Source organism: Schistocerca americana, chromosome 2 (assembly GCF_021461395.2).
Source record: "Schistocerca americana isolate TAMUIC-IGC-003095 chromosome 2, iqSchAmer2.1, whole genome shotgun sequence".
NCBI classification, from domain to species: domain Eukaryota; kingdom Metazoa; phylum Arthropoda; class Insecta; order Orthoptera; family Acrididae; genus Schistocerca; species Schistocerca americana.
This window is the reverse complement of record NC_060120.1, coordinates 445219255-445232230: the sequence shown is the minus strand read 5'-3', so window position 1 is coordinate 445232230 and position 12976 is coordinate 445219255. Positions and strand designations below refer to the sequence as shown.

General features: G+C 40.3%; 1 protein-coding gene across 4 annotated transcripts in view; it reads left to right on the top strand.

The window, feature by feature from the left end:
• LOC124595577 (phenoloxidase 2-like) overlaps window positions 1-12976 on the top strand; it is a 223104-nt gene that overhangs the window by 183284 nt on the left and 26844 nt on the right. For all 4 annotated transcript variants that reach the window (XM_047134366.1, XM_047134363.1, XM_047134364.1 and 1 more), the window contains one exon: window positions 4874-5062. In XM_047134366.1, coding sequence (XP_046990322.1) covers window positions 4874-5062 — 189 coding nt within the window. The remainder of the gene's footprint in view (window positions 1-4873; window positions 5063-12976) is intronic.

Genomic DNA, 12976 nt, shown 5'->3' with positions numbered 1-12976 from the left:
AATTAGATTAGGAAATGAGACACTTAAAGTAGTAAAGGAGTTTTGCTATTTTGGGAGCAAAATAACTGATGATGGTCGAAATAGAGGATATAAAATGTAGACTGGCAATGGCAAGGTAAGCGTTTCTGAAGAAGAGAAATTTGTTACCATCGAGTATTTATTTAAGTGTCAGAAAGTCGTTTCTGAAAGTATTTGTGTGGAGTGTAGCCATGTATGGAAGTGAAACATGGACGATAAATAGTTTGGACTAGAAGAGAACAGAAGCTTTCAAAATGTGGTGCTACTGAAGAATGCTGAAGATTAGATGGGTAAATCACATAAGTAATGAGGAGGTATTGAATAGAATTGGGGGGGAAGAGGATTTTGTGGCACAACTTGACTAGAAGAAGGGATTGGTTGGTAGGACATGTTCTGAGGCATCAAGGGATCACCAATTTGGTACTGGAGGGCAGCATGGAGGGTAAAAATCGTAGAGGGAGACCAAGAGATGAATCCACTAAGCAGATTCAGAAGGATGTAGGCTGCAGTAGGTACTGGGAGATGAAGAAGCTTGCACAGGATAGAGTAGCATGGAGAGCTGCATCAAACAAGTCTCAGGACTGAAGACCACAACAACAACAACAGCAGCTGTTATGGGGGAAGGTGTTTTACAAACTTCTGAATTATTAATTCATGTCTTCATACTCAAACATCTGCCATCCCTATAATTGAGTAATTGTGGTCATTTGTGACTAACTTATTATAATTAACATAACACAATCATATTGTTGAGCATGGAGTCTCAATAAATGTACCCGTCTTTGAATGAAATTTTATAAGCTTCTGATATAACAGAGAAGTAACTTTTAAAATGTATTTATTTATTGTGTCAAAAATATAGAAATATAAAAAAATGTATGTGTTGACATAATTTTACACAAAAGAAGACCGAAAGTTGACACTTCAAGTGCATTTGGTGTAGCTCTCATAAGGTATTGCTTGGTGCGGGTGGTTGGTGATGAGGAACACTGAAGGAAATGATTGTTAGTCTGCTCAATGCCACACTGGCAATGAACTGAGTCCACAGAGAAACCTCAAGTCCTCAGACTAGTCTTGCATTTCGTTGTGTTTGATCGTAATCTCTTGAGAGACCTCCATATTGACCACATCTCGGAATGTCCAGGGAAAAGTTCTTCCTTTGGAGCCAACCATTCTCCAAAATACTGACATTTCTCCTGCCATCACTAGATCCTTGCCACATGTGGATTCTTGATGAGAGCCTCAGTAGCTGTCAAGAAGCTCTTTCATGATTTCAGTCTAGGATGTGCTGGCTGATGACCGTATAGTGGATGGGCTTTCTTCGCTGTGGCCTTACTTTTCTCATAACTCGCAGCTACCTCACATCTGATTTCAGGAGGAGCTATGCCAGTGAGATTTCAGGAGGAGCTATGCCAGCCAGGCAATGGAGTTTGTCCACAGGAGTAGGTCTTAAGCAACCCGTGATAATCCGGCAAGACTCATTTAGAGCCACATCTGCATTCCTGGCATGACTGGACTTGTACCATACTGAACACGCATATTCAGCAGTGGAATAACATAGAACAAGTGCGCTTAAGTGCACAGTGAATGGATTAGCACCCCATGATGTACCTGTCATTTTCCCACTATGTTATTTCTGGCTGCCACTTTCTGTTTGGTGTTTAGACAATGCTTTTTATACATTAGCGTGTGATTCAGAGTTACTCCAAGATATTTGGGAGCTGGATTATGTTTGAGTACGATGCTTCCCCTGGATATATTTAAGGATCTATTTGCCTGTTTATTCTTCAGGTGCAAAGCGCAGGTCTGAGTCTTGGCAGGAATATGTTTCAAGTAATTCCCATGATAATAAATAGCGAATTCTTCCAAAGATTTTGATAGCGTATCTTCTACAGTCTCAAAACAGTCAGCCTGAGTAGTGATAGTGCAGTCATCAGCATAAATAAAGCTTTGAGTTCCTTCAGGTATAGGTTGATTGTTGGTATAGATGTTGAATACTAGCGGCACAAGCATGCTGCCTTGTGGTAGCCCATTTTTCTGAGTTCTGCATCTACTTTTCTTACCCCGAAGTTCCACAAAAAATCTATAATTCTGGAGAAGGTTTCTAATATTGCACATGAGCGTGAAGTCTTTAGTTATATCATAAACTTTATTCAGAAGGAGCCATTGGTTGATCCTATCATAAGCCACGGATAGATCGGTAAAGACAGCACCTGTAATGAGCCATTTCTCATATCCATCTTCGATATGTTGTGTTAAGATTAGAAAGGTGGAGTGTCTTCTAATACCACGGCAAGCAGGTTTCAGAGAAGCGAAAAGTTGCATGTCTCAATTATTAAACTCTTAAAATCGTAACACATCACAAGTTTATGTGTCCTTATTGACTGACATAAGTTACCTTGATCAATAGTTGAATATCATCAGTCCTGCTATGTTTATAATAACAATCCTCAACATACCACCTTACCAATCATATCCAGTGGGTTGTCTTACAGATTCACTTTCTATCTGTACTCATAAGCAATTACACTTGAACATATACTGTTATCACTAGCACCAAAGATGTGCTTACTAATAGTGTAGTAGCCCCTTAATACCATGAAATAGTGCATTGATAATGGCTAGGCACTAGTCCTACATAGTCTTGAATGAGCTGTGACAATAGCCCAAAGAACAGGGGACTGGCCTATTAGGACATGCATTGCTACCATGAAATAGTGCAGTGATAATGGCTACGCACTTTCCAAAATCTAGATTTGCTAATAAAACCTGAAAGAAAAGGACAACTGATCGCTGTGCTCTATCATTTGAAAGTCATATCACAGTCGTTGAGTGCACCCACATCCCCAATGGTCTAACAATGTGTGACGATATGAAGCAATGTGACGTTGGATTGCAAGCAAAATTCACACCTCTCTCTCATCGGTCAGCTTACTTGATCTGAGCAGCCGATCTTCTCCTCTGGATTGCCAGCTCCATCAATGTCCAAAACCTTCTTCGCCAAGGAAACAGGAATTTATAACATTCTCTCTCTATTTTTGAAATAATTTAGTACTCAAAGAATACTTTTAACTCAGTCATAGTATATTTCAACTTCCACAGAGATCAAATTCAATATTTTTCACACACAAATATTCAAACTCGTGCAAGTCAACCGACTTGTCTCACATCAGATCCGATTAGAATACATTTACAATATAGTTGGCTTAATAACCACCAGCAATTATGAACATGTCCTACTTCTCTCAAGTCCAGTAGTTGAATTCTAATTAAGAATGTTTCAACTGTTCTTCTTTTTCTTGTTAGAATAATCAACAATATAAAACACCATAAGATACATAAACACTCCTTGTTCTTCCAATATGGCTTCTGTGGTGCAAGTGGCAAACACTTGTCGATGCCATTCGACCATCGCATCTACCTTGTGCTTGTGACTCCTTTCCAGCCTGCACACATAAACATGTTTTGTGTAGTGTGAATGTTCTCTCACACTTATTTTTCAAAATATTGTGTGTTCGAGATGATAGAAGAGCGAGTGGTTCTAGAATTTACGTGGAAATTCTTGAACCAGTACAATGGAAGGTAACTTGATGAGGTGCATAGGGTTTCCACAGTATGGGAACAGCGATGAAACCTACAGAAATACTGTTTGTTGCTTTCAATTGTTTGTCACTGACATCATAAGTTGAAGCACAGTGTTGAACCACATCACGCACAGGATTGATCACTGTAGGTGATTGAAGAGTCAACTGAGAAGCACTGCACCATCCAGAATGGGAAGCATTAGCATGGCGTGCAAATTTTAGCACATGATGGTTGTGTGTGGGCCATGTAGTAATTGTATCAGTGTAAAAATTACCTCTTAAGTGGTCATTGTGAACTGTCAGGATTCACTACTGTGAAGGGCACCAGTGTGGAAATCAGGTACAATGCGTATATTATATAAATCAGGTACAACATGGTATGGTAGACTAACAGTATGATGGTCAGATATATCCAAGTGCTCACGATGGATGCTAAGAACAAACTGAAGTTTAGGTGAAGTCACAGATATTCCACTCACAGCACAACCGCAATGTATATCGTAGTGGATGTCCCCACACTGGCATCTGTTTATTGAATAGTATATGAAACTTTTATGGACTGGTACAGTATTTTATATATTTTATGTGAGGATCTAACAAATGTCCACTGACTGCAGTTACTTGTGTGTGTTGCAATAATAGTGAAACACAATGGAGGTGGCCTACAACTGTTTTTATTAGTTTTGGCTCAGGCAATGATGTAATGTAATCATTTTAGACACTCTGTGACAATTATGTGGAACTATAAATCTTCTACATCAGCAAGATAACATTTCTGCACACAAAGAAAGGAATATTGTGTCTTTATTCAACGAATGTGGATGAATGTATGGGACTGCTCTTCTGAAAACCTTATCACAATCACACTCACTATCTTCAAAATGAACTGGAGCATTAGTTGTGCACCAAATAAATTCACCCAGAACTTCAAGAAAAATTCATGACACTTCAGAAAGAATAGAAACAAATTCCACACTCATTGTCTTAAAATATTGGAATACATTTCCTGGAAATTAAATACTGTAAGAACAGTGAAAGCATGTCCTGTGCTGTCAGCTGCAGGTATTGTGACTTTAAAACAAACAGTAATATATGGATATAGAGGGGCTTGTTGTTTATCCCAAAGTATATATTCAGCCTATTTAAACTATGGTCTGTTTATATTTGCAAACACAGTTTTATATAAGTGATGTACTGCATAATAATTAACTTCCAACTTTTAAAATAAGAGCATGTTGTTCCTTCCTTTAATAAAGGTAATTCTTTTGCAGTTAACTTTCCCTGGTGTTAATGTATCTGGCATAGAGCTTATAACAGCAAATTCAATAAAAAATGAATTCACAACATTTTGGCAGAAAAGCGATGTTGATCTCTCCAGAGGTCTTGATTTTGCCCCTGGTGGAGCAGTCTATGCTCGCATTACACATCTGCAGCATGCCCCATACTTATTTGCAGTACAGGTGAGTTCACTTGAAACTCTTATTTATGCTAATCACCTATTTGATTAAAAATAAATAAATAAATAAACTGTTATTGGTGTAGACCAACATAGAATAATGATTTCCTCCATAGAGGCTTAAAAGTGACCAAATTTATTTACACATTTGTGTTCAAATGCTATGTATACTCAATAATTAAGAGGCTATTCCTGCATGGACCTTTGGAAATGTTATCAGAACAAGGAAAATCTTAATTACAAGGTAGTCTGTAATATTCCAGCCTGTAATTATTGTAAGGTTCACTAACACACTGCCCTTTCCTAAAAAGAAGCAAGCCAGTCCATGTTGATAACAAGTGATGATTCACAGGCTAACAATAAAATTCTCAAACATATACCACATCTGTAACTGAAGTCATAATGGAGCAAGAGGCTAAGCATTTATCCCAATGACAGCCAAAACACAGTGTAGGTCTTTTGAAGCTGATTGGATACCGGTGGGCTTTCATAAAAGACCAAACACTGATGACCTCAGAGATGTAGTTGTGCACTGTGTCACAGTGGCACCTTCCCAAATATATTTACTTTTACATTCATTTTAATGTTTTCCCAGGTATATGAAATACTTCCTCCTATAACCAGCTCAAATAATTAGAAATGCCATGGATGATGTTTCAGCTATCACAGTGAGGGGGAGTTGGGCAGTGGCAGAAAATAACCATACCATAGACTGCTGGAAGCTGCTGTACAGTGCTCGACTTGAGAGATGTGTTGAGAGGGCCTTGGTTTTCATAGGGAGAGGCAGGACTGTGGATTCTGTTGAGGTGTTGGCAACAGCAGTGAACTGGAAGCTGGTGTAGGATCCACTTCCATACAGGTCTTTTCAGTGTCTGGTTTGCAGATCTGAGTTATAATTGTGGATAGGCTTTGGTAGGAAAGATCTTAGTGGAAAGCTGATTTCTGTCAACTGAAGCTGCATCTGGTTGTAATAGCAGGTTCACTTCCTGTCTTTGAAACAAGAACATTTTCTGACAGTTTTATCTCGAGACAACGGTGGAAGGTGGAATATTACCTTGAGAGTGGCCAGCTATGTGTGTGTGTGTGTGTGTTGGTATGCTGTAACTGACTGTCACTATCAGTTCAGCCAAAACATCCATGATAACAGAAAGGTTAATTCCAATTATGATCCAAAAAATGGGAGGCAGTTGTCCCACTAGTACTATCACATTACTCACTTGCTTGACAGAGTGGTATAAAATAGAAATGTGGCAACACAATAAGAAGTAATCAATAATATTTATTAGTGGTGATGGTACAGTACAGCATTTGGTGTTTTTCAGTCAAGACTGTTTGTAATCCTTTCCTAATAACTTGAATGTTTCCTGGCAATCTATGATATTGTCACTGAGACTAAAAATAATCATGCACACACTTGTTCAACTATCCTAGTTCTCTGCATATAGTGACTGCTACTTTGGAATGTAGTCTTGTGAATGGAACTCGCAAAACTGTGTTCTGTGGCGTATGTATAGGAAGTGAGCTGAGCTGGTTGCAGCCACTGAACTGTGACAGTGTTCACAGCACACTGTCTTTTCTTCCTGTCAGCAGAAGCATCTCCATCTTCACCAATGTTAGGTAAGCAAAGGACTTCCCAGCTGACAGCCTCTCTTCCACTATCTGTAGTGGGTGGCAACTATTGGATGATGAATATGACAAGCCAATGGATGTGGTGCAGAAGCAAAAAGTGGTCCTGATTTGTTGGCACCATGTGGAGGCTGCTGCTTGGAACTGAGAGGTGCCAGGTGTGACTGTGCCAGTGTGGTGGTGGGCTCTCAAAGTATTATTGTGTACCACTTGAGCCATGGACTCAATAATCTGAGTGCTTACTCATGGGTGCCTAGGCAGAGAAGCTACTCCTATTGGGCTGCAGTTTTTGATGGAAATGTGGAGGAATGATTAACCTACTTTCTGGTGAGTCTACTTGCAGCAAAAAGATCCTGTTGTTTGTAGTGACCCACAACTGCCTACCATGTGTGTGTGTGTGTGTGTGTGTGTGTGTGTGTGTGTGTGTGTGTGTGCGTGTGTGCTAGAGCGTGAGGGTCAAATTTTTGTGCATGCATCAGTAGTTCCGTGTGCGCCGCCAGAGGCACTGGGTTTATTCGCGCGAAGTGCATATCATTTATTCCTTGTTTTAGTTACCTTTTGTATGATAATTATTCTATGCTTTTTAGCTATCTTTCTGTAGTGTGTGTTCCTTTTATACATATTTAGTAACACTAGGAACGAGAAGCTCACTGACCTCGACTGGACTGTTGCACATTACTGGAATCATGAGCTCTGTACTTTAGTGCCGTACACAAAAATAAAGTTCCATCATTTAGTTTAACATATTCTGGTGTATGCATCATTTATGTAGCAGGCAAGGCAGAATCACAGGACCTAATTCATTTACACTGTGGCTACAGCAGTGACCCCGATGTGATCTGCCCTGCCTGTGCATGTGTAACATCAGTAAAGAATTAATGAGAATCAAGCAGCAGCTAACCCAGCAGTATCTAGACTAGCCTTGGGGCTATTGCGATCCTGGCTGCAAAATCTGGCACTATGATTTGCTCAGGTACAGGCAATTTATTTTTATTCAGACTTTACCGGAGACGCATCTTAATTTGCATTGGCAGTGAGCCAATTGGAGTATGTAATGGGACACACTTCTCTGATATTACCTTTTCTTATAGAAATAGCCAATACCAAATAGTATTTTCAAATGTTGTATAAGTTAAAATTATCTCAGCTGTTTCACTAAAAGAATTTCATATGATTTTTTTGTATGTTGTATTATATTTCAGGTTAAAACGTACAAAAAGAAACTAATTTGTTACAATTGATAGTTACTTGGTCCTGTTTTTATAGCTTAAATTATTATTCTTTTAGAAATATCTGTAATTATGAAATACCTGGCATTATTAAAATTCATATTATTAATTGCACAATCTAATACTAATTATTAAATTTATTTCTGAGTGATATAACCTGGTGATGATTCTTCTTTTGTCAAGAAAGATTGTAAACTCTTTTGTTTTGTAAACTCTTTGGAATGTATTACTACTGCAGAATGAGTGAGTAGTGGTGGGCATGCCTCTGATGGAAATAGATGTGTTTTTCATTTTGGCAATAATAATGTAAATCTTGGTTTTATGAAAATGGAGATTGTGAAGTCAGTGTGATGTAGAAGAATGGGATAAAATACAAAAAAACAGAAAGTACTTCATCGGTTAACATGTCAATTGGAACCCACAAAGTCAAAACTGCAGCCTCAAGAATCTACGCCTAGATGCCCTGCAGCCAACAATGAGAAAATGAAGATAAGTAAAAAAAGAAATTGTATATCTTATGTCTCTCAAAGCTTCGAAACTAATGAAGAGGCTGAAAAGTTACTGGTGATGTGTGGGAGGGTAAGATTAGAAGTAGCAATATGCAGTAGAAGTGCAAGATATCATCATCGCACCACCTGAAGTTAATGTATACGAACAGTTGAAGATGGAACTGATCCACCCCATATCAGCATCAAAAGAAGAGTGCATCCGTCAGATATTAATTCAAGATGACATTGGGGACCAAATACCTTCACAGTATCTGCAGCATCTTAGAAGTAAAAGTAATGCTGGCACTGTATCAGATCATGATGTATGATCTGGAGCTGTCGTTTACCTCCATCTATCAAGGTGATTATCACGATGCAGTCAGATATGTCGTTAGACTCTGTGGCAGAATTGGACGACAAGGTGCTGGATGCTGCCTCACATGCACCTATTATGGTATCAGCCATCACAGTAGCATGAGCTGAGTATGATGCTTTAGCAGTGAAGGTTGATCAACTGACGCAGCATATTAGCCATCTGGTAGTGTGTTGCAGTGTTGGTGGAGATCGTAGCTGGCCAAGATACAGGTGACACCCCCACAACAGTGCTGTGTTCCACTCACCTGTGCCGTCACCTGATACACAGAAGGATATGTGCTGGTACCAATGGCATTTGAGGGAACTTGGACAATGCTGCACCAAACTATGCGTGTTCCCAAATGCCAGAGACAATTGAACGTAGGCGCTTCATCAGATTGTCGGCCAACATCACTCAGATTGTTGGCCAACATCATAGTGCCTATTCATCAGCAATCAACACACCAGCTGTAAGTACTTGATTGAGGCTGGCTCTGAATTATGTATTTACCCATGTATGATACTACATCAGTGCCAACTGCGTACATCATTCTGCCTGGTGGCTGTGAATAACTCGGTCATTGGAACATATGGCTTGCACGGAATACAGCTGGATTTTGGCCTCTGCTATGTGTTCCTTTGGAATTTCGCTGCAGCAGATGTGACTGACCCAATAATATAAGTGGATTTCTTGGTGTACTATAACCGTTTGGCAGATTTGACCAACACCTACCTTGTAGACTAGACCATCGGGCTTATGGCCTCAGATGTCTGGCGTCAGGCATCCAACCAATCTGCCCAGCTGATTACTGCCACTGACAGTGAGTATGTCACATTATTGAAGGACCTTCCAGCGTTAAAAAAGCCACTGGGCATACCAAAGGACATCAGGAACAACACTGTGTGCTATATCAAGACAACTGAGGGGCCACTAATCTCCTGCCGACCAAGTTGACTGGCGCTGGACTTTTTGAAGATAGCCAAGTCTGAGTTTGATACCATAAACAGAGAGGACAGCCCTTGGTCTTCACTGTTATACCTCATCCCCATAAAGGGTGGGAATTACAGAGCACTGAACATCCGCACAATACCTGACAGGTAACTGATACCTCTGCTCCACAACTTCAGCTATGCATTGAGCTGTGCTTGTGTGTATAGTGTACTAGATTGCACCAAGGCCTACACACAGATTGTGGTGGCCAATGAAGACAGCCATTATTATGCCATTTGGCTTATTTGAAAGTCAATTTATGACTTTCGGTCTCCAAAATGTAGTGCAAACCTCACAAAGGTTCATTGATTCAGTGCTGCAAGGCCTGTCATTCTGTTTTGCTTAGCTGGACGACATTTTGGTCTTCTCAGCTTCACCGGAAGAACACTGCCAGCATCTCGTCGAGGCTTTTCAATGACTAAGTGAGTACGGAATTTTGCTGAACATGGCGAAGTGTATCTTTGGACGGTTGCAAGTTGACTTCCTAGGCCACCACATTACTCCTTCAGGCTCACAACCATTCCTGGACAAAATAGAGGCTATCCACCAGCTGCCCCAGCCAGCCACATGCAAGGAATTAAGACACTACCTAGAGCTAAACTTTTATCGGCAACATCTGACACATGCATCTGAAGTTCAAGAGCTGCTAACAGCTGCACTGGTGAGCCTGGAGGCTAAAGGCTATTTGACAATTACCTGTACGGACGACATGATCATGGCATTTGAGAAAACTAAACAAGTGATAGTGGACGCGACATGTTGGCGCATCCCTGAATGCACTGTTGGCTGTGGTTGTAGATGCAAGCTAGACAGGCATAGGCAGCGTGCTCAACAACACGTTGATGAGGCCTGGTAGCCGCTAGCTTTCTTCTCTAGAAAGCTGACAATGTTGCAACAGAAATGGAGCACGTAAGACTGTGAACTGCTGGCAGTGTGTGAGGCTGTCAAATACTTTCGTCCTTATGTTGAGGCTTTTGCCTTCACAGTATTTACAGACCACAAGCCACTGACATTTGCCTTCCAGGAAAATAATCAAAACTACTCACTGAGGCAACAGAATCAACTGCTATACGTTGCCCCATTCACCATGGACATTCAACATATTTCCAGGATTGACAACATCATGGTGGATTGTCTCTCTCACATCGGCAGTGTCTCTTCACTGGACTATGTGGCACTTGCAGAAGCACAGAGGTCAGGCCAAGAGCTGCAAGACCTGTTACAAGATGCAAGGATTTCATTGCAACTACAACCCATAGGCATTCCTGGTGCCAGCGTGCAACTGTATTGCGATGTGTCCACAACCAAGCCACGTCCATACATTCCTCTGAACTTCCGACAGCAAGCATTTGAATCCCTACACAGCCTGAGACACCCAAGTATGAGATCTATGCTCCATGTGGTTCCAGACTGCTTTGTGTGGCTGCAACCAAAGAAGGACTGTAGAGAGTGGATGAAGTGTTGTTTCCAGTGCCAACGCAGTAAAGTCGACACACACGTACATGCACCAGTAGGTTAGCAAATTCTTGGCAAGGCATATTCAGATTTCTAAAAAATATGGAACACGATGCAGTACTATAGGGTCTTTAATAAGAAATCAAATATTGGTGAAAGTGTCACAGCCAAAAATTTTAGCAGCTGTAGAAGGAGTCACAGTGGCAAAAGTTATGTTTTGGGTAAATTTCTTGTATTCAGCAGATACTGTGATGAAAATATTCATAGAATTGATTGATTACTACAATTTTACAGTCATCTTTCAGTTGAATGCAAAGCAGGTGAATAAACTGCAAGTATATGTCTTCATTGATAAGTGACACTAATGGACCAGAATGTTTCAGGTTCGTGACTCATTGTAAATGCTAGCATCAATATACTTGGCGCATTGGTTTTGTTGTTATGTACTTGCACAATGTTGCTGATGCATATACTCTTACTTTACAGAGCTGGCTTCAGGCTCCATTTCTGATTATGATAAACAGTTGTCATGTTGCCTCATTTATTGCAGCTGTAATATATCATGTCGTGGCGATTATGGACTCTACATTGATGGGTCTTGAAACACTGTGGGCATGGTGGACTCTGTTGACTACTTGGAAACATATATGCTATATTTCTGTCTTTATGACCACTGATGAGAAGTGCTGTTTGATTGCTCTCACTCATGCTATCTTTTTGATATCAGATTGGGTGCAGTGAACTGACTAAGGAAAGTCATAATGTTGACATGGTATCTCTCGATTCATTATGCTTTGATAACTTGATCTGCTATGCTTCTGCTTAGATGGTTCATCTAACTAAATTTTTTTTAAATTTTCTATCTAATCTACTACAGAAATTTCAAAAACTTCATCCAACATAGAATCAGACTGTTATAATGACAGAGCTCATACCTTAACATTGACTTCCATGATGACGACTATATTCCTGATAACCATAACAGTGGTTGCATTGAGAATTTCTACATATCAATGCACACAATTTACTCATACGCTTTAACTCTGTAATACAAAAGGCATCCTGTGATGTACACTAAGGCATTGTAAAAGGTAAAACACTCAGAAGCAATGGTGTGCAACACAACATGCTAAGAGGACATGTAAAACAGCAGAAACATAATAAGTGAATTAATTGTAGAGTTTGGCAGGTATATAGGCCCATCAGCAACCTCTTTTGTATGACTAGACAGATCAGTGTGTTAAAAAATGCTGTCAGTGGGGAGCCATCAAACAAAGTGGAAATGTGTAACCAAGAGTCACTAGGCCCTGCAGACATCACAGGGAGGAATACAGGCATGAAAGTGCATTAAGCACTGCAACAGCTGTGGACATGTCTGTGTGGATGGTCTGATGGCATCTTCTGCTAGCTAGACTGGCGACACTCATACCTCTGTGTCGCTTCCATTGACCAGAACCCAATAGCGCCACAAACTGCAATGGGCACATGAATGCCAACTTTGGCATGATGAGTGGCAAAATGCAGCATTTTCAGACAAATCCTGTGCCAACTTGTCCTACAGTGATGGCTGCATACACATTCAAAGCTGCAGTGGTGAACACAATCAGGCAGATTGAATTGCTGAACAGCATACCAGACAAACACGAAGTGTGACTGTTTGGGGCACCACTGCACATGCTATCTTGCCTCATACATCTTGAGTACAATCTGAACAGCTACTGCTAAATCACGAGGATTTTACAGATTGGGGCATTACCTGTCCTGCACACTGTTCC